This window comes from Myotis daubentonii, chromosome 10, assembly GCF_963259705.1.
Source record: "Myotis daubentonii chromosome 10, mMyoDau2.1, whole genome shotgun sequence".
Lineage (NCBI taxonomy): Eukaryota > Metazoa > Chordata > Mammalia > Chiroptera > Vespertilionidae > Myotis > Myotis daubentonii.
The window spans coordinates 23,893,180-23,916,729 of NC_081849.1; the positions used below are offsets into that span (position 1 = coordinate 23,893,180).

General features: G+C 52.4%; 1 protein-coding gene across 1 annotated transcript; it reads left to right on the top strand.

Moving 5' to 3' along the window:
• The first annotated feature begins 1,970 nt into the window (after positions 1–1,970).
• CPA5 (carboxypeptidase A5) lies at positions 1,971–23,550 on the top strand. Its single transcript, XM_059711796.1, has 11 exons — positions 1,971–2,086; positions 3,254–3,335; positions 4,389–4,523; positions 14,569–14,667; positions 15,828–15,929; positions 17,416–17,517; positions 17,859–17,969; positions 18,350–18,440; positions 22,172–22,371; positions 22,658–22,742; positions 23,158–23,550. Exons 1-11 carry the CDS (start codon positions 1,971–1,973, stop codon positions 23,343–23,345), a joined length of 1,311 nt encoding a protein of 436 aa, XP_059567779.1. The 3' UTR covers positions 23,346–23,550.

Here is a 23,550-nt window from a genome sequence, read left to right on the forward strand (position 1 = left end):
GCACAGAGTAGGTAGACATTTATTGAATAAATGATTAGATGAGTAATTAATTTTGAGGGAGACACCAATATTAGGTATTAGATCAAACACAGCTGTGTGTTTCTGCTTCAAATCCAGCCATTGGAGGCAGTGTTTTAGGGCTGTGAATACGGCAGCCATTGCCACTTGTGGGTATTAAAATGAATTAAAATGAAAAATTCAGTTCTTCAGCTGCTAGTGGCTAGTGGCTATCCTATTGGACAGCGAAGACAGAGAACATTTCCATTATCACAGAAAGTTCTATTGGAAGTGCTGTCACAGAATTCTGGCGAATTCTTAACGGCTCCTGTCTCTCTCTCTCTCTCTCTCTTGCTCTTGATCTCTCTCTCTCCAGCCCCAAACCAAGCACAGAGATATAGATGTCTTGTTTTTAGTGTCTTAAAGGGATGCGTTTGAACAAGAAGATGCTGGGTACTTTTGGTGACTAGCACCATCCCCACTTTTTCTTTTAAATCCCCGAGCTGCTGTTTACGAAGACATCCTTTTATTCCGGTTTTTACTAACGCCGAGTGTGACTTGGGTGGAAAGCGTAATTGCTTTCTTTTTTAGGCCCTTAAACCTTTTGCTAATGTTTCTGTCTGAGAGTTCCCAAAGCCAGAGGGTTCTAGGAGAGCTTGGCATGTCTGAGCAGATGACCCACGAAATAATGGCGTAGGTCCAGCGGGGTGTGGGAGCGGGGCATTCTGTCAGGAAAAGAGCTCCCCTCTCTGCACACATGGCCAGTTAATTGGCCGTTCGGGGAAGGTACAGATGGGGAGGGGGGCTGCTGAGAACGGCTGGTGACAGTTAAGTGGCCTTTTGCTGACATCCTCCGCTGAACAACTTTGTTGGATTCCGTCCGTCTCTGCCTCTCCTCTGCCTCCTGTGGCTTTCTGTTAGATTCATTGTTTACCATTCAGGCATCATCTTTCAGGCTCTGCTTCCAATATGACTGCTGTGTGTGCTGGCCTCTGCTTTCTTCCTGCTATTGCCGGACCATAAAGGGGGCTGTGCGGGGCTTCAGCAGGACCGAGAAATTGACTCTGCTGTCTGTTGAGAACTATAATACTGACTGCAGGGACCTTCCTGTCCAGCAGAAAACTCACTGCCTACCCCAGCATAGTGGGGACCACCTGAAGGCAGATTAAAGGGACTCTTCGCTGAATTCCTTCTCACGCAATACGTTTCCTTGGTTCCCCTCTCCATTCTCTTCTCTTCCCCTTCTCCGTTGCAATGGGAGCACTGACCTAAGTTGCAGTTGTGACTCAGAGTTAACGTCTTTGAAATAATAATACATTCCATTTTGAGGACTTTGCCCAGCCAAGTCACCCAAGTTGTCTCTGCTAATACGCCCCTCCCCCCCTGCCAACCCACCCCCAGAACCCCTGTGAGGGAGGGAAGGGAGGTGTTATTAACCCCATTTGACTGATGACTAAACTGAGATTTAGAGAGATGAAGTCCATTGCCCCAGCTCTTTTAGACAGGAAGTGAGCACCGGTCTTTGCCTCTAAACCCAGAGTTCTCTCAATGGCGCCCACACCCTTATGTGTAAGGAGGACATGGCCCAGGGAGAGTGTGAGTGGATGGGGAGGGAGGAGAGCAAACAGGAAAGAATTAAGTGAGGAGGGAGGAAAGGAGTGATTTCCTTGGGTCTCTAGTTACTCTTATCTTTCTTTCAAGATGGTGGATTTGACGTTCACAACATGCTGGCCCAGTAACCTCCAGGGAAGAAAGAAAGCCAAGGGCCTTGTCTCCCTCTTTCCCTCTTTCCTCCCCCCTTTCCAGGAGAGGATTTGCTCAGACGTGGGGAGGGGCGGCCTTAGCTCTCCCAACGCCAGTGTGTGGCTGGGCCTCCCCAGGGAGAGCCTCACGCCCATTCTCAGGCCGGGGCTGAGGCCTGGGCCATGCCCGCGAGCCAGGCCAGCCCCTGACGCTTGCCTGGAGGAGGAAGCATGCAGGGCGCCCGGGCAGGAGGCTGGGGCCCTGGGCTGCCCGCGGTGGACAGACGGACGCTCCTGGTCTGCAGCTTTATCCTGGCGGCAGCTTTGGGCCAAATGAATTTCACAGGGTGAGTGGCTGCTCCGTAGCAGAAGGGAGGACTGCCAGGTGCCCGGGGGCTGGGTGATCCAGTGGGGCGGTGGCCGTCCGCTGGGACCTGGTCAAGGCACCCAGAGTCAGGACTTCGGTTCTCGCCCTGAACCCACTTCCAACTCCGCAGTCTCCCACTGCTGTGCTCAAGGGTAGGACACACGGCTGTATTATTGTCCTGCCCCAAACCCAGAATTCTCAATCTGGGGCTCTTGGGTTAAGCTTTTAGGGCTCTAAGAACCCATGAAATCATACATAATTTTGGGGGTATGTATTTTTTTTCTGGGGGGGGGTGCATAGCTTTCCTCATATTCTTAAAGAAGTTAGTAACCCCCAAAAGACTATACCCCCTACCACAGATGGATGTAGGATTATACTCCTTTAAATAACACAAGCACCAGTGTTCTACACCAGGCCAGTAAGGACACGATTTCCCAACCTCCCAAAGACCCTGCACTAGGGAGGAAGATACAAGCTTAGAGAGCAGGTCCATTGTCCACGGTCTCAGAGCCAGTCAGGGACGGAGCCAACACCATCCCAGGCCTCAGACCCTAGAGGTCACGCTGCAGGCTGCTCAGTTCCACCGCCTCCCACTCCCCCCAGGAAGACAGGAGGGAGCTCAGTTTCCCCAGAAGGCAGAGTGAGGCTGACCTCCCCTTCCATGTTCCCAAGCTCTTGGGAGAAAGAAGTTTGGGCACCAGGTGTAGACAGACCATGGCCATTGGGACAGCTGTATGCAGAGCACTTGGGCCATCGTTTGTCCCTGTAACCCCAGTATCCTATAACCCCACTCCTTTCTCCCTCAGTCCTCTTGTTCTTGCACCTTCCTCCACCCCCCTCATTCCTTCCCCATCTTTCTTTCCCTGTCTGGTCCTTGGGTTCATTAGTAGCACAGACGGGTTTATTTGGTCCACTGGGTGGTCTGTTCTTGGCAGAGATTGCTGGCCCCAGGATGAAGGACTTGCAGGCTTCCCAGAGCTACAAGCCCTTCTGCTCAGTCCTTCAGCCTTCACGTGGCCAAGTGCCCCCCAGCCTGCCTACCAGGGCCCCTCAGCCCGGTGTCTTCTCCACGCTGCCTCCTGTAAGCAGCACAGCCTTCCAGGAACCCCTCTCAGCAGCTCCCTCTGCCCCTCCCGTGTCTTTCCAGGGACCAGGTTCTTCGAATCCTGGCTCAAAATGAGATGCAGCTTTCCCTTCTCAGGGACCTGGAGGGCCTGAAGCCCCAGAAGGTGAGGACTGCTCAGGGCTCGGGGACATGCTCTCCCTTCTCTCACAGTGGCTTGCACCTTTGGCTCCCTGGTTCCCCTTCCCAGCGCCACCCCCCCTCCGCCCCCTGCCCCAAACCTGCTTTCTGATGGCTCTGCCAAACATCACAGAACTATGGAAAAATCAACGGTGGCTCCTCTTCAGGAAAGGCTGGGAGCACTTGCCCAGAAGGCTGGGCAGCTCTTGTTGGCTTTCCCCTCTGTCCTGGATGGGCCGCTGCGGGGACCCTGTGGGGGCCGCGCTGGATCCAGCTAAAATGTCCTGAAGCCACACGGGGTGGGGGGCACATCTGGCTCTGGGGGGGATGCCATGCAGCACGCAGACTGGGCACATCTGTTTGCCAATTGAAAGAACTGGAAGGGCTTCGCTTGGCAAACCTGTGTTTTATTTGGGCTCGTCCCTGTCAGATGAGCATTGGTTTCCAAGAACATTTGTCCTCTGCGAGTATTCCACAATGGAAAACATTTCCGTCAACGACTGTAATAGAAGGACTCTGTTTGAGGGCTGTTGAAACAACCAGCTATTTCTGGATGTGGCCCAGAGCCCTCGTTCCGATTTGTATGAGTGCCCTTACCAGCCCCCTCTCGTGACGCCTTATAGTAATTCTGTCCATTTTATAAACTGAAAAATGGACGCAGCATTCGGATGACCTGGGACTCCGGGTGAGGCCTCTCCTACTTTTTTAGGTTTGGGGGCAGCGAGGTCTCTGTCTTCTGACCACGTTCTTGTCCATGTTTCATGTTCCAGAGGAGGAGCTGTCTCTCTTGTAGCAACTGCTTTGGGCTCTGGGACCGGGGCAACGTTGCCGTGTGAGCCTGGGTGATGAAAGGCACAGAAACTCAGTGACCTGGGGATCTTTTATTGTTGCACATCTTCCTGCTTGGCCTTAGGGTTTTCATCAGGGAACGGGGCCCTTTCCTCTCTGTAGGAGATCACCTGGTTTTCCAGGGCGCCTACAGGGTCATGTGTAAGGACAGGGGACACAGGCCGCCGTTTTTCTTTCGTTTGTGAACAAGGTGGACTTCTGGCGTGGCCCGGCCAGGCCCAGCCTCCCTGTGGACATGAGAGTTCCTTTCTCTGAACTGAAAGACGTCAAAGATTATCTGGAGTCTCACGGCCTCGCTTACAGCGTCATGATCAAGGACATCCAGGTGAGGGCCCGCCCAGCGCTGCCTTTCTGGTTCGGGCTCAACGTGGAGAAAAAAGACCAGGGCTCAGGTGGAGAAGGGAGTAGCTCAGGCTTTTGTGCGGCAGCTCTGGAGGCCCCCCTTGCTTCCTGACTGCCCCTCCAGGTCCCCGTGGTGTCCCAGCCATCCCCAGGGAGTCCCTTCATTCCAGAGGAGCCCAGTGTGAGCCCTGCTGTGGCTTCCCTGCCCCCCTCACCGCAGGGCTCTCCGTCCGAGGCCCCTCTTCCGGGCAGGATTCTCCCAGGGCCATGGTCAACAAACGGCGGCTCGAGAGCCACATGCGGCTCTTCGGCCCCTTGAGTGTGGCTCTTCCACAAAAAACCACGTACGGGCGCACACATACAGTGCAATTGAAACTTCGTGGCCCATGTGCAGAAGTCGGTTTTCGGCCTGGGCGAGTCTATTTTGAAGAAGTGGCATTAGAAGAAGTGGGGGGTGTCGGTCCCAGGATGGGAGACACGGTGCAGGCAGGCCGGGATATGCAGCGCGGGGGAGGGGGGTGGGGGGTGGGGAGGGGAGGCGTGTGCAATTGATTCATGCATGAGTTGAGTGAGCCAGTCAGTCAGCAGTCTCGTTGTGCAGTGGTTAGTGCTAGTCGCGTCCGCAAATTGTGCGCGGGTGACAAAAGTAAAGTTTATTAAGTTAATTTTAGGGAACGTTGTGGAGTGAGAGAAGATGTAGTGTTAAGGATTGAGAAAGGTATGTTGAGATGGTTTGGACATAGAGAGAGGATGAACGAAAGGAGACAGACGAAACAAGTATTCAAGACGAGTGTGGATGGGAGAGTTGGAAGGGGTTGAGCTCAGCGAACGTACCTCAATCAGATTGAGGACGTTTTTAGCAAAGGCCAGCTTAGGAGTACCCTAATTAAGGTAATAACAATGTACCTACCTATATAGTTTAAGTTTAGAAAATTTGGCTCTCAAAAGAAATTTCAATCGTCGTCCTGTTGATATTTGGCTCTGTTGACTAATGAGTGTGCCAACCACTGCCCCGGGGGAACAGCTTTGGGAGAAGTGGCTGCAGACGGGCCCTTGGGTAGGGCAAAGAGAGACTTCATCTTGGGCACCCCTTCTCCCCAGGCCCCCCTGGTGGCTGCCCCTTCCAGCGTCTTTTCTGAACACTATGGAATTCTATTTCAATTGTTTTGTCTTTGAGGATATTCCCAGGGGCCCCCCTCCTCCAGCGACGTGTTGGGCACCCTCCGCAGAGGCTGTGGGGTACCTGTAGCATTGTGTCCCCGGAGGTTCGTTCCCAAACACGCGGTGCGGCAGCTAATCTCCTCTCCCCCGAGTGTGGGAACACAGAGTCTCCTGGGGCGCACACACTTGACACCACATGCCAGGGGATAAACGCATTAGGCGGCATTCCTTTCCCAGGCGAGCACAGGGCCGGGGCACTTAGGTCCATTCAAAGACTTTTATCCTCATCAGGCACATCTGTTTCCCGCTCCACATTTGGGGGGTGGGCTATTTCTCTAATTAAATCCCCACAAACAAAAATGGGGAAACTCCCACAGACAAGAGAGGCCACCACATCAAAAGAAATCGCGCTCCGTTCTCACTGTAGCCCATGCCTGCGTTTTGAAGTTTGCATTTCCCTGCTCCCTCTCCATCCTGGAAACCCCGCAGCATTTGGCAAACAGATATGAAAAGGTCTCTAAAAAGTTCCTGTTGGTTTCTGCACATCAGGAATAGCTCCAGAGGCACCTCTGAGCCCTGCCTCCCTCCCCCTTCCCCCTTTCCCCTCCCCCAGCTCCTTTGAAGCTGGTCCATCCTCTCTCTGTCAGCCTGTAACCTCCTCCTGCCGACCCCCTCCCCTCACTGTGGTCCCCAGCTCTGGAGTCCCTGGAGGTGGGCGGTTGGGGGGAATTTTTACTCATTTTCAGTAAAATGCCCTGGACTCTCAGCCCTAACCCCCCCAGGCAGGATTTTCACCAGCTCGCTCTGTCTGCAACACATCAAGCTCTGATTGTCAGATGTGAGATCCAGTTTTGGCTTAGAGGGCGCTGGGGCCGGGGGAGGCTGCCGTGCCGAGTTGATTTGTGGCGATGAAGGGAAGAGGTGTCCAGGAGGAGGAAAGCTCAGAGGCGCTAACAGGAGGGGAAGGGCTTTGCACCACTCAGGTTTCTGGCCTCCGGTCTGCTGTTCCAGCGATGAACGCAGAGGCCTGATTTCTTCTGTCTTCTGGATCTTCTCAGCCCTGGTTTTTGGCGCAGTGTTTCCTGCGTGGTGGGCCCTCAACAACTGTCTGCTGAATTGCTCTATTGGTAGGTTCTGGAAGAGCATGCCTAGAGGGACACACACCTCTTCCCCTGAGCCCCACAAGGCCCAGGACCATGCTCCGTATCCATCTTTATGCACAAGAACCTACGCTAGGACCTGCCGCCTAGCTGGGGCTTAATAAATGCTGGCTGAATGAGTTGATGGGAGAAGAAAAGGAAAGAGGGTGAGCTTGCTTGATAGAACTAGGCCTTCGCTTTGTCCAGAGGCACTGGAGAGATTTGAAGAGGGACATGTCCCCCCACCCCACATCCCCATGGTCAGAGGGATGCTTGAGATAGAAGAGTTGGGTTCATTCATTCGGGTTCATTCATTCAACACACAGATACAGCGGTGTGTACTCTGTGCTGGGTATCGGGCAAGGTGCTGGAAATACAAAGATGAGAACTGGTCTGTATCCAGGGAGCTGAGTGAGGTGGGGGCGGGGAGCGGAGGGAGTGAAGCAGTGATTACAATGGAGTGGATGAGTGCACGGAGGGAGTGGAGCAGGTTGCTATGGGAGCGACTACAAGAGGCCCCGCAAGTTGCTCTGAAAAGGCGGTAATTACGGTGTGGCTGAAGAGCAGAGACGGGGGACTGGGAGGGGAAGGGGGCCCCAGATTGGCGATGAGGCCGGTCCAGATCACAAAGGGCATCCTCTGCGGGGTGAAGAGGTCAAGATTTTATCCCCCAAACGGCGAGGGAGCCCGTGGAGGTCTCTGACATGGTCAGATTTGCATTGAAGAAAAATCCCTCTGACAGTGACAATGTTGAGTTGGGGACAGGAGCAGGGAGGGGGGAAGGGTGGTAAGGAAATTGCAGTGGGCCAGGCAAGAAATTATCTGATGCTGAGTGAGCTCTATTTGCATTTAATTTTTCTTCACCTCCTCGTTCTTGTCAGCCCTTTGGTTGTTGTTGTTTCCTGTAGATGAGTCACCGTGGAAAAGCTTCACTTGAGCAATCAGCTCTGTGGATTTTAATGGCTTTTTTTCTGATTACAAAATTAATAAATATTCATGTTAGGTAATTTGGAAAATAGGGAAAAGCATAAAGGAGACAACAAAAATCACCCATGCTCTGAGCATCTAGAGCAAAACACAATTTAGTGTCAATATTGCTTCACCAGTTCTCCCTCTCAACTGAATCGCTCCCATCAGCTTACAAATACAGAGTTATTTATCCCACCTTAAAAAATATCCTCCTTTGATCCGTTTCCCCCACCTCCAGCTATCACCCAGTCTCTCTGCGTCCTTAGGGCAAGACTGGAAGACTGCACCCGCCTGGGTCCGGTCACCCATCTTACCGGCTGTTCCTTTGTAGGGTGGTTTCCTGTTTCCAGCTTTGTCCTTTGACCTCTTCTCTGTCCCCTCGAGGCCAAGGATCATGGCATTGAATACCATCAGCCTCCTGAATACTCCCATATTCACAGCTCCAGCCAGACTCATATACCTCCCCTGAACTCCAGACTCATATTCCTCCCCTGAACTCCACACTCCTATTCCTCCCCTGAACTCCACACTCCTATTCCTCCCCTGAACTCCACACTCATATTCCTCCCCTGAACTCCACACTCATATTCCTCCCCTGAACTCCACACTCATATTCCTCCCCTGAACTCCACACTCATACTCCTCCCCTGAACTCCACACTCATATTCCTCCCCTGAACTCCACACTCATATTCCTCCCCTGAACTCCACACTCATATTCCTCCCCTGAACTCCACACTCATACTCCTCCCCTGAACTCCACACTCCTATTCCTCCCCTGAACTCCACACTCCTATTCCTCCCCTGAACTCCACACTCCTATTCCTCCCCTGAACTCCACACTCATATTCCTCCCCTGAACTCCACACTCATATTCCTCCCCTGAACTCCACACTCATATTCCTCCCCTGAACTCCACACTCATATTCCTCCCCTGAACTCCACACTCATATTCCTCCCCTGAACTCCACACTCATATTCCTCCCCTGAACTCCACACTCCTATTCCTCCCCTGAACTCCACACTCCTATTCCTCCCCTGAACTCCACACTCATATTCCTCCCCTGAACTCCACACTCATATTCCTCCCCTGAACTCCACACTCATACTCCTCCCCTGAACTCCACACTCATACTCCTCCCCTGAACTCCACACTCATATTCCTCCCCTGAACTCCACACTCATATTCCTCCCCTGAACTCCACACTCATATTCCTCCCCTGAACTCCACACTCATATTCCTCCCCTGAACTCCACACTCATATTCCTCCCCTGAACTCCACACTCATATTCCTCCCCTGAACTCCACACTCCTATTCCTCCCCTGAACTCCACACTCCTATTCCTCCCCTGAACTCCACACTCATATTCCTCCCCTGAACTCCACACTCATACTCCTCCCCTGAACTCCACACTCCTATTCCTCCCCTGAACTCCAGACTCGTATACCTTGCTGGCATCTCAAACTTCACTGGTCCCAACCGAGCTCCCAAGGCCCCCCAGAGAGCGCTCTGCGGCCTTTCTCATCTCAGTAAATTCTATTTCAATTGTTGGAGTCACGCTTGACTCCTTTCTCACATCCCATAGCCAATCCATCAGCAAATCCCTCTGTTATCACCTGGGCCAACACTCCTTCAGCTGTCTCCTGGATAGTTTTCTAACTGGCCTCCCTGTCCCCTCCCTTTATCTCCTTATTGCCTAGTCTTTGTTTGTTTGTTTGTTTTTGTTAATTTTCACCTGAGAATATTTTCTTCATTGATCTTTTTAGAGAGAGTGGAAGGGAGAGATAGAAAGAGAGAAATATCAATGCCAGAGAGACACATCGATTGGTTGCCTCTCCCGCTAGTCTGGACCAGGGCCGGCGATGGAGCCTGCAACTGAGGTATGTGCCCTTGTCTGGAATTGAACCCTTGACCCTTCAATCTGAGGGCTGACGCGCTAACCATTGAGCAAACTGGCTAGGGCTTTATTGCCTGGTCTTAAAACAGCAACCACACGGGTCCTTTAAAAATATTCAAGTCTGATTATATCACTCCTCTGTTTAAAACCCTCAATGCCATCCCAACTCACAGTAAAGGCCAAAGTTCTTAAAATGGCTGTAAGGCTCTATCAGGGGTGGGGAACCTTTTTTGTGCCAAGGGCCATTGGATATTTATAACATCATTCGAGAGCCAAACGAAATTATCAACTTAAAATTAGCCGGCTTGCCTGGCCAGCATGGCTCAATGGTTGAGCATCGGCCTATGAACCAGGAGGTCATGGTTCGATTCCTGGTCAGAGCACATGCCCTGGTTGTGGGCTTGATTCCCAGTGTGGGGCCTGCAGGAGGCAGCCAATCAGTGATTCTCTCTCATCATTGATGTTTCTGTCTCTCTCTCCCTCTCCCTTCCTCTCTGAAATCAATAAAAATATATTTTTTTAAAATTAGCCTGCTAGATTTGGTCAAACATTTAATTAACTCGCCCCTAATGCCTTGGTAGGACCAGACCACATGATTTCTCTGCCTTACATGGCTCACGGGCCAGGTGTTCCCCCCCACCCTCCTGTTCTTCATGATCTGAGTCCCACACTCTTCACTATTTCCCCCTTGCTCACTCTGCTTCAGACACCCGGACCTCCTTGCTGTACCTCAAACTTGCCTGACCCTTTCCTGACTAGATTCACACCTCAGGGCCTTTGCACATGCTGGTCCTTATAATTGGAATGCTGTTTCTGCAGTTATCTGCCTGGCTTATTCCCTCACTGCTTTCAAAATCTTATTCACATGCCACCCTTTCACCTTATTTTAAAATGCACCCTTCTTCTCCATACTCCCCCAATTCCCTCCCTCCCTCCTTCCTCTGCATCACTTCTCTCCTTGGCAGTTACCGCCTTTTATTATCCTGTGTAATTGACTTATTTATCTTGTTTATTGTCTGTATCCCCTACTAGACTACCGTATCTTTAGTGTTCAGTGTGCTCAATAAACACTTGTTTGGAAGAGATTCAAAAGTAGAAATGCTGTTGACTGGGGCGGGGGCGGGGTGGGGGGCAGCTCTAAAGAGGAGAGGAGGGCCCTAGCTGGTTTGGCTCAGTGGATAGAGCATCGGCCTGTGGACTGAAGGGTCCCAAGTTCGATTCCGGTCAAGGGCATGTACCTTGGTTGCAGGCTCCTCCCCTGGTTTGGGGTGCCTGCAGGAGGCAACCAAGCGAAGTGTTTCTCTCACATTGATGTTTCTCTCTGTCTTTCCCCTCTCTGTTTCCCTCTCTTTAAAAATCAATGGAAAAATATCCTCAGGTGAGGCTTTAAAAAATTGATTAAAAAATGATAAATAAATAAAAAGAAGAGGAGGACAGGTCGGGATGAGTGCAGGAGAAGGCAAGGGAAGGAGGAGGCCATCAGGGAAAAGGCCCTGAGGGAGAGGCCGAGGGGGGGACATGGACAGAAGGACTAATCCTCGGCGGGAGCAGGTGCTCACTGACTCACACAAGCGACCATTCATGAGAGTGCTCTGCCTTCCCAAGTCCTACACACACCACTCCCCGCGGGAGGAATCCAGATTTCCTGGTCATGCCTCGCAATGATTGCTCTATCACAGAGTCCTGGAGTCACCCCAAGAGCTACTCTTGTTGTCCTGTCATTGTCACGGTCATTAGCACAGCTAGTATTTTCTACACGTTAGGCGATGTGCTAAGCATTTTAGGCGTATTAACCCTTCTGATGTTCATGAGAACATCTGCTAAAGCATGTGATAACATGACCCCCATTTAATGGAGACACAGAGAAATTAGTCACTTGCCCAAGTCAGTGAGACCGTCGGGATTTCATCCCAGACAGCTGCTCCAGGCCCGGCACCCTTCGCCCTTGTGCCATCTGCCTCCTCAGAGGTTGTCGTTGTTGTTTGTGTGGTGTTTTAAGCTGCCTTTTGGGCAGTGATGCCATAGTTTAGCCTTGATCTGTCAGGGGGTCCATTCTAACACCCCCACTCTATTACCTTCCCCCCAGCCCCCCATAGGCATGGACTGTAGTTACCACCCACCGTGTAGCTGCTATTGCAAACGTTAGGCCTGGAAGAGCAGGGCAGGGACCTTGAGGAGAGGGACTGCTGTGGTCACAGAGCGGGGTCAGCGCCCCTCTCCCCTCGCCCCCCCCCCCTACTGATTCTATGAGCTGTGTCCATTTCCTGTCTGTGGTCCGAGCCCCGCTGCCCTGTGAGTTCCCTCTGCTGTCAACTTCACTTTTGGGGGCCCTCCGTCTCCTCCCCCTCCCTCTTCCTGGAGGTGCTGTTCTCTGCTTAATGCGCCCCCCCCCCCCCACGTCCTTCCTCACTCCTGTCATAAATTAATTCACACGGAGGTATTACTTTCCCTGTCAGGTCTTGGCTACCAGGGAGGCAAATGGCTGCCTTCTGAGGTTTTTCTCTCTCTCCCTTTCCTCTCAGAGCAGCCCGACAGGGCTGTAATTAGGCATTCCTGAGCCTGTGGCAAGGCTGCATTCTTAGCCCTCCCATCCCCTTCCCTGGGCCCTGTGAGGGGAGCAAACATCTGTGTCTCTTTCGGGCCAGGGTAGATTAATGTTCCTGGAATTGGGGCCGGCTGAGCATTCCCAGTGTGTGAGCGTGTCAGATCCATTCACAGGGCTGCGAGGGTATTTGGAAAGATATTTGCAGTTCGGTGCCGACTTCCCATTTGCCTCCAAGCTGTTGTGCGGAACAAAGCAGGCCTGTGGGAGCTGCCTTCCGGTGGGTGTCCCTGGGCCGTGTGGGCAGAGGGGCCCCTGGTCTTTTCTTTCCAATTTCTCCTTCCTGTCCCACTCCTTCCCCCACCGCCGGCCTCCACCAGTCCCCAGAAAGTTAGACTTATGGATTCTTTTTTTTTGTTTGTTTGACTTATGCATTCTTTAACTTTATTCTGCTGGGGCCCGAGCAGGGGCGGATGGGCCCTGAGTCCGGTGACCTGGACAGGCCTGCTCTCTCCCCTGCAGCTGCTCCCACAGCTGGCAGTGCCCGGCTCAGTGCCCGGCACACATGGGTCATGGGGGGCTGCTGAGATGTCCGTTGATTTCCTGGGAAGAAGACAAATACCTTTTGTTAGGGCTTTCCAGGGTGGTGCTGGTGCCAGCAAGGGTCAGGACCCCTCCCACCACCTCTCACTCAACTGGCAGCCTGGCCTGGCCCAGCTGGCACCATCCTCGGCCCAGCCTGTCCGGCCAGGAAGCACGGCAAGTACAATGGCCTCAAATGTAGTCGGTGCTCAACAAGCAATAAAATGAGCCCCAAACATGGGTTTCCAGTCCTAGCCTAACCTGTGAACCTGAGCGAGGTCGTGAGCGAGCCACTGGGGCCACAGTGCCCGGCGCGCAGCAGGTCCGGGGGAGGGTTCTCTCCAGCCCTGGGCCTGAGGGCTCCGTGGCTGCCACGGTATTTTCATCGCTAGGCTTTTTGTTTTTGTTTTAGTATTATTTATTCACGTAGAAGATCTTACTTATTGGAGTGGTCTAAGGATGTTGCCCAAATGCAAAAGCAGAGAAAAGAAAAAAATTGTGTCGAATCCTAATTCTTCTATCCTAACAGCCATTGTAAGCATTTTCATATACTTTTTGGCATTTCAGTGTCTTGCTGTTCTTGGCTCATGATGTTGTTCTCTCATTAATTTAAAACGCTTTTTAATTGCAAGAATAATAGGATGGACTTTTCACCTGTTGTTTACATTTTACATATTTGTTTGCTCTCTCTGTGTATACACACACACAGACACAAAGATATATCTATATACATACATGTATATCTACGTGTGCAGATCTGTATCTCTGTATCTATCTCTATATCATCTATCATCTATCTATCATCTATCTATCTATCTATCTATCTATCTATCTATCTATCTATATTTTTTTAATCCTCACCCGAGGATATTTTTCGATTGATTTTTAGGGGGAGTAGAAGAGAGAGGGAAAGACAGAAACATCGATGTGAGAGAAACACATCCATTGGTTGCCTCCTGCATGAACCCTGACTAGGGCCGGGATGCGGGAGGAGCCTGCAACCAAGGTACGAGCCGTTTACCAAATCGAACCCGGGACCCTTTGGTCCTCAGGCTGATGCGCTATCCACTGAGCCAAACTGGCTAGGGCTATACCTATATTTATATCTATATCTAGATATAATTAAGGGGCAGTGAATATGGTGAGTGAAAGTCTGTTGGCACTTTAATCATAATGCTTTGGACTGGCTTTCTAAATGGCTTGGACGCCAATTGTCTAGGCCACTTCCTGGGGGTAGAGTGGATGTTGGGGAGCGCTCTGCTCCCCAGTGGTCAGTGTTCATGGCTCAGTGCAGGCCTTAACTCAACCGAATGTTCACAGAGGGCAAAGGTGATGCTGGCAGTAGAACATGGGCATCTTTTCCAAAACACGTCCATATCCATGATTACATTTTATCCCATGAGATGGGCAAGGCAGGTGTTGCTGTCCCAATGATCACGCCGAGGAAGCGAAGGCTAAGGTCCCACAGCAAGTGAGTAGCAGTGGCAGACTTAGAACACGGCTCTCTGCTCCGTGCCCTGTGCTTGTCTGGGAAATGGCATCGTGAACGCCACCTTGTCAAGCAGAAGGCTCTCCTAGAAACCCAGCGTCTCCTCTTATCTCGCAGCTCATGCTCATGGTGGCTCATTCTCCTGTGTTGATGCTGTCTTTGTGCGCAGCCACCTGAGGCCGGGCTCGGAAGGGGCATGCCTGTCCCAGCCCACCCCTTCCCTCCCGACATGTGTCCCCATCACCTAGGTGCTGCTGGACCAGGAGAGAGAGGCCATGGCGAAATCCCGCCGGCTGGAGCGCAGCACCAGCAGCTTCAGTTACTCCTCTTACCACACCCTGGAGGAGGTAGGTCTGCTAGGTCAAGCTCCGGCCTCTGTCTTCCCTTGGGGTCCTCAGGGTCTCCAGCTTCTGGCAGAGGCTAGTGAAGGACTCTGGTGAACTGGCAGTTGGAGAGTGTGGAGCAGACTCTGGGTGAAGGTCCGTTAGGTAGGCAGCTTCTGAGATCCAGAAGCCAGGATTTAGATCGAGGGGACCGCGGCTCAACAGTCAGCCCATGGCGGGTCCTGGACCAGAGTGATGGTCTCCTAGGTGGGACACTAAGGCAGGACCCGCCACTGGCCAGAATGGAGCAGGTAGAGGCACTTCCCTATCTGGCTCTGGCTAGGAGTCCAGGGGCCCTGACCTCACCACGACCACTCCTGGTGTTAAGTGGCCCCAGCAGTGGGAACTAGAGTGTAGAAAGGACGGGAGGCCAGGCATGTTGGAGAGCCATTTTGTAGAACAGAGCTGCCTTCATAATCGCAGTCACAGCCCGTTAGGGCAGGTATGACTGATTGTGCCTTGTCTATGAAGGAGAATCTGCAAGGAGAGTTCAGAAGACACTAACTCAGGGCACAGCTCCCATTTCCATAGGAAGGGTGTGACATTATTGGCCCACTTTATTACCCTCTTCTTCACTCTTCCCATTTCACAAGGCCTGTAACGGAGGATCCATGTTCTTTCATATATTTGTTAATTCAATGACATGTATTGAAAGACTAAGAGAACAAAGTAACATAGCCCATCAGTGTTTACTGATATCAGAGATTAATCACCCTGCTTTCAAGTGGCTTAGAGTCCAAAAGGAGCAAGGAGGCCCAAAACGACATTGCCAGGTCTATGCGATCTGTCAAATGTGGTGAATGGAAGCAAGAGAAACTTCCATCCTGAGAGAGCCTTGCAGGCCGGCCCTGGGGCACTGAGTAGGGTCAGCACATGCTGTTCTTCCAGGCAAAGTCTTCGCTCTGCCTGGTGGTGAGCAGCGAGAACCCAGGCCCACCACAGCCTTTTGCCTTCAGCCTGGAGGTTGTCTTCTTTTAGCTTTTGATGTGGGTTTGTTCAGATCCTCACGCGAGGTGGGAACGTAGTGAGGAGCGTGGGGTGGGAGAAGGAGGCTATTCAGAGAGGTCCTGGGGTTCACCCTCATCTTGCTTAGCTGCCCATCTGATAAACTCCATTCCTTTCAGATATATAGCTGGATCGACAGCTTCGTCACTGAGCATGAGGATCTTGTCTCAAAAATTCAGATTGGCCACAGCTTTGAAAATCGATCCATAATTGTCCTGAAGGTAAAAGCTAGCAGTGTTGACCACTAGACTCTACAGTGAGAGCCTCTGGCATAAGATTGAGCTCATGTGGGGTTGTGACTGGATAGGAGGTTGTTATTTATTTATTTTTTAAAATCCTCACCCAAGGATGGATGTGTTCATTGACTTCAAAGAGAGTGGGAAAGAGAGGGGGGGGGGGGGGAGAGAGAGAGAGAGAGAGAGAGAGAGAGAGAGAGAGAGAGAGAAACATCAGTGTGAGAGACAAACATCCATCAGTTGCCTCCCGCATGAGGCCTGATTGGGAATCGAACATGAAACTCTTCGGTGCACAGGACGACACTCCAATGCGCGGAACCACACTGGCCAGGGCTGGGTGGAAGTTTTAGGGAAAGAGAAGATGTGTATACCCCTGTCTTGTCTTGAAGTGACCCATAAACTTTGGGTTTGCGGTAATCAGGGACCCGCCCTTGTAGGCATGGACAGGTGACAGTGTGGTGGCCTGGCATGTCCTGGGTCAGGCAGTAGGTGGGAGGGTTGCCACGAAGGTGGACTGGCAGAGTGGCAGGCCCCACCCTGGATTTGGGGGATGAGTGTGGGTGAGTCAGCCTTCTTCCTGTTTCCTCAGTTACTTCATCTGCTAAATGGGAAGAGAGGTACGTACAGCGAGGCCTCATTTACAAATGACTGAGGTTGTCTGGCTCAGGCAGCCCCCCAGGTAGACCTGAGTCTATGGGGGGACCTCCCAGCCCTTCACAGGGACCCTTGGCAACAGAGCTTGAGCAAACTTAGCGGCGGCAGTGTCCTTGGTCAGGAGGGAGGCAGGATAGAGTAGGGTGTGGAACCTGCCAGAAAGCATTTCTTAGCACGTGCCCCAAAGGGCCCTCAGGAGCATGGACCGTGCAGGGCATTTGACATCCAGCCTCAGAGAAGACAGGCGCTGCTGCTCTCTGCAGTGCCCGGGGGGCTCTTCTGAGGCCAAGTGATCTCACCAAACTTCAGACCGGCCTTGTCTGTCCCTGCGGTGACTCACCCCAGGGCCTTCCGTGTTCTTCCTTGAGTTGTCAGAAACCTTGCCACTCAAAGTGTGGTCCTCACACCCGCACCCGTCGCCGCAGCACCCGCAGGAGCTCCTTAGACATGCCCCACTTCGGACCCCTCCCCCAGACACACTGCATTAGAATCTGCATTTTTGTAAGATGCCGGGGAGGTCTCGTACCTTTAACGTTGGAGAAGCACCAGACGTGTCTACGCTACTTACAGGCGGGGGCAATTCTGTGCTTCTGGCCGGATCACTACTCCCCGGAGCAGTGCTGTGCTGCCAGGATTCAAGCACGTGTGCACTTCATGGGCTCACGCACAGGAACCTGCACACACAGCCCCCCATCTCGGGCTTCTAGGATCACCCCAGACAGTGAGGATACATCCGGGGGCTCCTTCCCGGCAGCCCAGGGACAGCCGTGTAGCTGCCTCAGTTCAAACTTGTATGGGTCCCGGTGCTTTCCTCCAGTTTAGCACCGGAGGTTCTGAGCGCCAGGCCATCTGGATCGACACTGGAATTCACTCCCGGGAGTGGATCACCCATGCCACCGGCATCTGGACTGCCAAGCAGGTCAGCACGGAGGATGGGGGCTGGGGCGGGGGCGGGGGCTGCCTGACTATTTAAGGGCACCTCCAGATGAAATATCATACTTGGTTTTTTAAAACTCAGGGTGCTCTCTGCCCTTTGGAGCAGCTGCCAGCTGGTCTTTTGCAGCACAGATCTCCCATCTAGCCTCTGCCTTTTATTTGCTTAAAACCCAAGCCTTTGCTTCTGTACGAAGGATGTGGCTCCTGGCCTGGTGTCCTCGCTGCCTGCAGCACTGGCTGTGCAAATGTCCTGCCCCACCTCGGAGGAGAGCCCGGCGGGGCCTTCCGCCCCTCACCCCGTCCCACTCTGTTTTTTTCTTGCAGATTGTCAGTGACTACGGCAGAGATTACGTCCTGACCAGCCTATTGAACACCATGGACATCTTCCTGGAGATCGTCTCCAACCCTGACGGCTTTGCTTTTACCCACAGCATGGTGAGGGCACCTGGGAGGGAGGGGGTCAGGGGCTCCGGGGGGTGGAGGAAAGGTCAATTCTGCTTTGGGAAGCTGAGCTGAGGTTCCTTTGGGGCCTGCCTGCCCCTCGGGTTCCTTGCGGAGTCTCACCGAGGAAGGTGGGCCGCTCAGGGCTGAAGCCGCAGCCCTTGTCCTCCGACCTCCCGCTTGCACCCTGGCTTTAACCGCAAAGAGTCTGACCTGCAGCCTTGGTCCAGCCCCATGTCCCCTGCTCCTGCCCCAGCGATTCCTTCACTTTGTCCTCCCTGTCCCACCAGACCCTCCTTCCTAGGCCAGGATGCCAGGGGCTCCCACCCAGGGAATGGGCTCAGTAATGAGGTCATCGTCCTGGGCTTTCTCAGAACCGCTTGTGGCGGAAGAACAAGTCCAACCAACCCGGAATCGCCTGCATTGGCGTGGATCTGAACAGGAACTGGAGGTCAGGCTTTGGAGGTAGGCTATCTGCCGGACCTGCGGGCGGGCCCGGAGAAGGACTTGGTCCTTGACGCGTCTCCCACACAGTCAGATTATGGTGACCCTGGACTTGGGAGGCAATGTAGTTAGCTCATGCAAGTGAGTCATGGCCAGGGACAGGCGAGCGCGTGCCTAGGGCTGGCTGTGAGATACGGGGACGGGTTGCACACGTGTGGGAAATGTACGCATGTGCTAAGCCCTCATGAGAAACATGGAAACAGGGTAACTGCAAAGGCCAAATCCGAAATACGCAGAGAAGGGCTTAAGGAGGTACCAGGTAATCTTGCTGGTTGTTTAAAATTCAGAGTTTATGATGCCCCTGAAATGCCTCAAGCCTTTCCTGAAGAGAGCAGGCCACAAGAAAATGCCTCCAAACTCATTTCCTGAGAGCTGCGCCCTGAAATTTGCCCTCTGGGGAGACCGGAACAATACTTCAAATATAGAATAAGCCAATTCCTTATCATCAATACTACTTGAGCCTGTTTTTATTTCTTTATTTTTGACCCAAAGACTTTGTAACCCTGAGCTGCTGGCGGGGTTTATCTGCCGGACTGTATGAGTCCAGGGAGGGGTGGGCAGCTTTCTCCCGGTTCCCTGGTATTCTTCCTGATTCTTCCCTTACCATGACAGTGGCATGGGGACTGGATGAGGAAACTGAGGCCTCCAGAAAGCCCAGAGACGAGTATGTGGACCTGGGAACCCAGCACTTTAATGGGTGGGAGGCTGGGTCTAGCTAGGACAGTGTCCAGGAGAGTGGTTGCATGGCCACAGCCCTTGGCCCCCAGATGTGGCACCCGCACCGTGCTGGGGGGTTGGTTGGGGTTTGGCTCCACAGGAGACAGTGCCATTGCTGTTAAAAAGCAGATCCAGCCCTAACCGGTTTGGCTCAGTGGATAGAGCGTTGGCCTTCGGACTGAAAGGTCCCAGGTTCGATTCCAGTCAAGGGCATGTACCTTGGTTGTGGGCACATCCCCAGTAGGAGGAGTGCAGGAGGCAGCTGATTGATGTTTCTCTCTCATCGATGTTTCTAACTCTCTATCCCCCTCCCTTCCTCTCTGTAAAAAAATCAATAAAATATATTTTTTAAAAAAAGCGCAGATCCACAGTTGGGTGGCTAAAGCAAAGAGATAGAACATTCTCGATCCGGTTGCCGGCCACTTTGAAAACCTGGCTTCTTTGAGTCGGCTCTCATTGAAAAGTAAGGGCAGCTCTGAAGCATCCAGGGAGAAGCCCCCCAGTCCACACTGTGGGGGTTTCCTGACATCTGAGGCTGTGTGTGTAACCGCCTGTGCAAGGGAACACAACTGTGTAAAATTGGGCATTTCCACCTCCAAATGGCCGGACACCTGCCCCAAGCAGTCATCCATGCTGTCTCTTGGAACCGGCTGAAGTGTGTACCCACAGACCCTGAGACGGACTGGCTAGAAAGACAAATTACTTCTTAAAAAAAATTATGTTTGTTGTTTCACCACAGGAAAAAAAAAATCAATATACACACAATGTAATATATATATATATATATATATATATATATATATATGGAAATGCCCCGAGGGGACAAAAAGCTCCCATAATCCCACTACTCAAAGATTGCTGCTTTTAATAATTTACCATGTCTTTCCAGAGATTTCCCCTTGCTACAAATTACATTTTTAGAGAAGGAAAAATAAATAGCTAATGAATCCATTAGCAGGTACTTGTGAAACAGGCGGGCGCAGAGGGCTTTGTGAGCGGCAGAGAGAGGCAGGCAGCTAATTCCCATTTGGTCAGGGGAAGATTAGTTTATTCTGCTCAGCTCAAACCAGAACTAATGGCCTGAAGTGTTCCTCCATATTTGGGCAAAGCCACCTGGTCGTTGGCAGGGGAACGGCTTTCCATGCGTGGGCTGCAAATGCAGACAAAGCTCTCAGCCTCCCCCGCTCTGCTCATCTGTTGCTATTTGTCATTCATCAAGTGTAGCAGGTGCAGAAGCTCCTGGGAGACACAACAATCGGGGCCCCTGTTAGCTGGCGGACTCCAGCCTGGGCCTGCTCCTCACACCCTGGCTCCCTGCAAGCACATCCCTTCCAGCTCGGGTCCCCACCCCAGGTGAGGACCTGAAGACCAAGAGGGGATGCGCTTCCGGTGACAGAATTGCCTCTGGCCAGGAATAACAGTGTGTCTGGGTTGGTGACTCAGGCAGGAAGATTTTGTTTATGGTTTTATTATTACCTTAATTTAACTGCCGCGTAATGAGTAATCTGTAGATCATCCCTCCCACACACACCGCCCTCACCTGCACTCTTGGGGAGGAGCGATTTGCTGCAGTCTCAGAGCAGCATCTGAACTGGTCCATGGGCCTGCCCCCAGCTCTCCAGCCAGCCCTTGGCCCTGGGGGTCAAAAGAGGTGCTCTGGCACCCTCAGGAGCCTCCAGATATTGGAGCGACCCTTGGCCTCTGGACCAGGCTTATGTGTAGTCATTTCAGGGGGGACGAACGAGAGGAGAAACTGGGATGGTTCTTTCCAAATGTGTTTGTAACCCACAAATCTTGACCAGTCCAGCCCAGACCTCCACAACATAGCCCTTTGGGAGGGAGGAAAACAAAATAGGAGGGAAAGAGGTGGGGGGCAAAGAATCTAGGAGGAGATGGGGACAAATTGAATTTGTGAACAAAATAGAGGCACAGCTCCTCTGTGCCCTCTCCCCGAATTTAGGACCCCACGAAGAAATTTCAAAGACTTGTTGTATCTGTGGTTCCCAGATTAGCCTCGGGTAACTATGGAGATCTATTCTCTCTTTTCCTGGCCCCCGGTCCATGTGGCTCCTGGGGCTGTAGCTGTGGCACAGCTTGAGCAGACACTGAGTTCGAGCTTTCCACTGACCCAAGCCTTCCCCATGGCAATGGAAGGATGGCAATGAAGGGGTCATTGCTCGTAGGGGAAGCTGGGGTTGGAGACCTAGAGTTTCCTCTGGAGGTGACAGCTGAGGCAGGCCCACCTCTTTAATGGAACCACAGTCAGGACTTACCCAAAAGACAAACCCACGGAACTCCTTACAGGAATTGCTGAGTCACAGTGTGGTATTAGATTAGGGTGTGCAGCAGTAACAAATACCCCTCCAAATCCCAGTGGCTCAACACAACAAAAGTTTGTTTTTCATGCACACAAAGTCCAATGTGGGCAGTGGCTCTCCTTGGCAGGTCTCTTCCGATGGTGACGGAGGGATCCAGGACACTTCCTCCATCTAGGGTAGTGGTTCTCAACCTTCCTAATGCCGCGACCCTTTAATACAGTTCCTCATGTTGTGGTGACCCCCAATTTCATTGTTACAAATTGAACATAATTAAAGCATAGTAATTAATCACAAAAACAATATGTAATTATATATGTGTTTTCCGATGGTCTTAGGTGACCCCTGTGAAAGGGTCGTTTGACCCCCAAAGGGGTCAAAACCCACAGGTTGAGAACTGCTGATCTAGAGTTTTTTGCTTCCAACCACACACCATCAGAAGCAAGTATGAAAAAGTCATGCCTACTCTTAACAGCCTCGAACTAGAAGTGACACATCATTACTGCACACATTGTCATGGTCAGGAGTAGTCACATGGTCTCAACCAAACTGCAAAGGAGGCTGGGAAATGTAGAGAATAGATGGGTATTTTGTGAACAATCAGTGTCTTTCTGAAACCGGGGAGTCTGAACCCTTTGGTTGGTTTTGTTTGACTTCCAGGAAATGGTTCTAAGGACAACCCATGCTCAGAGACGTATCATGGGCCCTACCCGCACTCGGAGCCAGAAGTGTCTGCCGTTGCGAACTTCATCACCGCCCACGGGAACATCAAGGCTCTGATTTCCATCCACAGCTACTCTCAGATGCTCATGTACCCTTATGGCCACTCACTGGAGCCTATTTCAAACCAGGAAGAGTTGGTGAGATTGGCCACTTAGGGCTTGGGGGAGGCATCTGGCAGACTCCCAGAGGGCTCAGGCCCCCACTCTGAAACAAGGGTCTGGACAAGAGACCTCATGGTAGGGAGGAGGGGGGAGCTCAGTCTCATGTGTGATCACGTCCAAAGTTGGAGGGTCTGTGTTCCCTTCTCACAAGAGCCATCTACACATGCAACTTCCAGGACTCCCAACTCCCTGCCTCTCAGCAGCTGGTCAGGGTGTGGGGTGTGGGGAGCCCCAGCCTCACCCGCTGGATGTCATCCTGCAGTACAATCTTGCCAAGAGAGCAGTGCAGGCCCTGTACGAGGTCCACGGGATCAAGTACCTTTACGGCAGCATCAGCACCACCCTCTGTGAGTGAGCCTTCCCCTGGCCGCTTCTTCAGGCACCACATCCCCCCGGGGCGGGCAGGTGTAGGCTCTTGGCTGTCTGGCGGGCCTGGCTGGTCACGGCGGTGCCATAGGTCTAGCTGGGCCAGAGCTGATTTCCTAACCACGGAGCTGTTTCTTTACTGCATTCACTAGCGCACAGCCCCCAATGCCTGGCTTTCTGTAGCATTCCTGGAGGGCGAAGATCCCATACCTAATAGCCTTAAGGTTTGCCGGGCAGAGAACGGGCTGGGTGAGCAGGGTGTGGCCCAAGTTAAGGCCTGGGTTGGGAGGGTTGGTGGGTCTGAGGTGGGTTGGGGTTTGGCCTCCAGGCTCACTTTCCTTGTCGCCACCCCCTGTTCTTCCATTCGGGGGCATTTCCTTGCCCTTTTGTGTCTAGATGTGGCCAGTGGGATCACCGTCGACTGGGCCTATGACAGTGGCATCAAGTACTCCTTCAGCTTTGAGCTCCGGGACACTGGGCGCTATGGTTTCCTGTTACCGGCCACACAGATCATCCCCACGGCCCAGGAGACGTGGATGGCAATTCGGACCATCTTGAAGCACATCCTGAGACACCCCTACTAGCAGCATGATCGAGGGCAGAGCAGGAGAGGTCACCCTCCTCCCCAAGGCCTGGGGCTCCTCCTGAACCCCAAATTATACACCCCTTCCTGCAAACCCTGCCACGACCCCTTAGAAAATAAACCAAGTTTAACAGGCTTGGTGGCCTCTTGCACTGGCCACCACCCCGTTGGGACTCAGCATTGAGGAGGGGGCAGTGACAGCTCGA

Excerpts from the sequence above, each read along its gene's own strand:
- CPA5 (XM_059711796.1), top strand. The coding sequence starts at position 1,971 with ATGCAGGGCGCCCGGGCAGGAGGCTGGGGCCCTGGGCTGCCCGCGGTG. Across the intron at positions 14,668-15,827 it reads CTTACCACACCCTGGAGGAG|ATATATAGCTGGATCGACAG; the intron begins GTAGGTCTGCTA and ends CATTCCTTTCAG. Across the intron at positions 17,970-18,349 it reads TTGCTTTTACCCACAGCATG|AACCGCTTGTGGCGGAAGAA; the intron begins GTGAGGGCACCT and ends GGGCTTTCTCAG.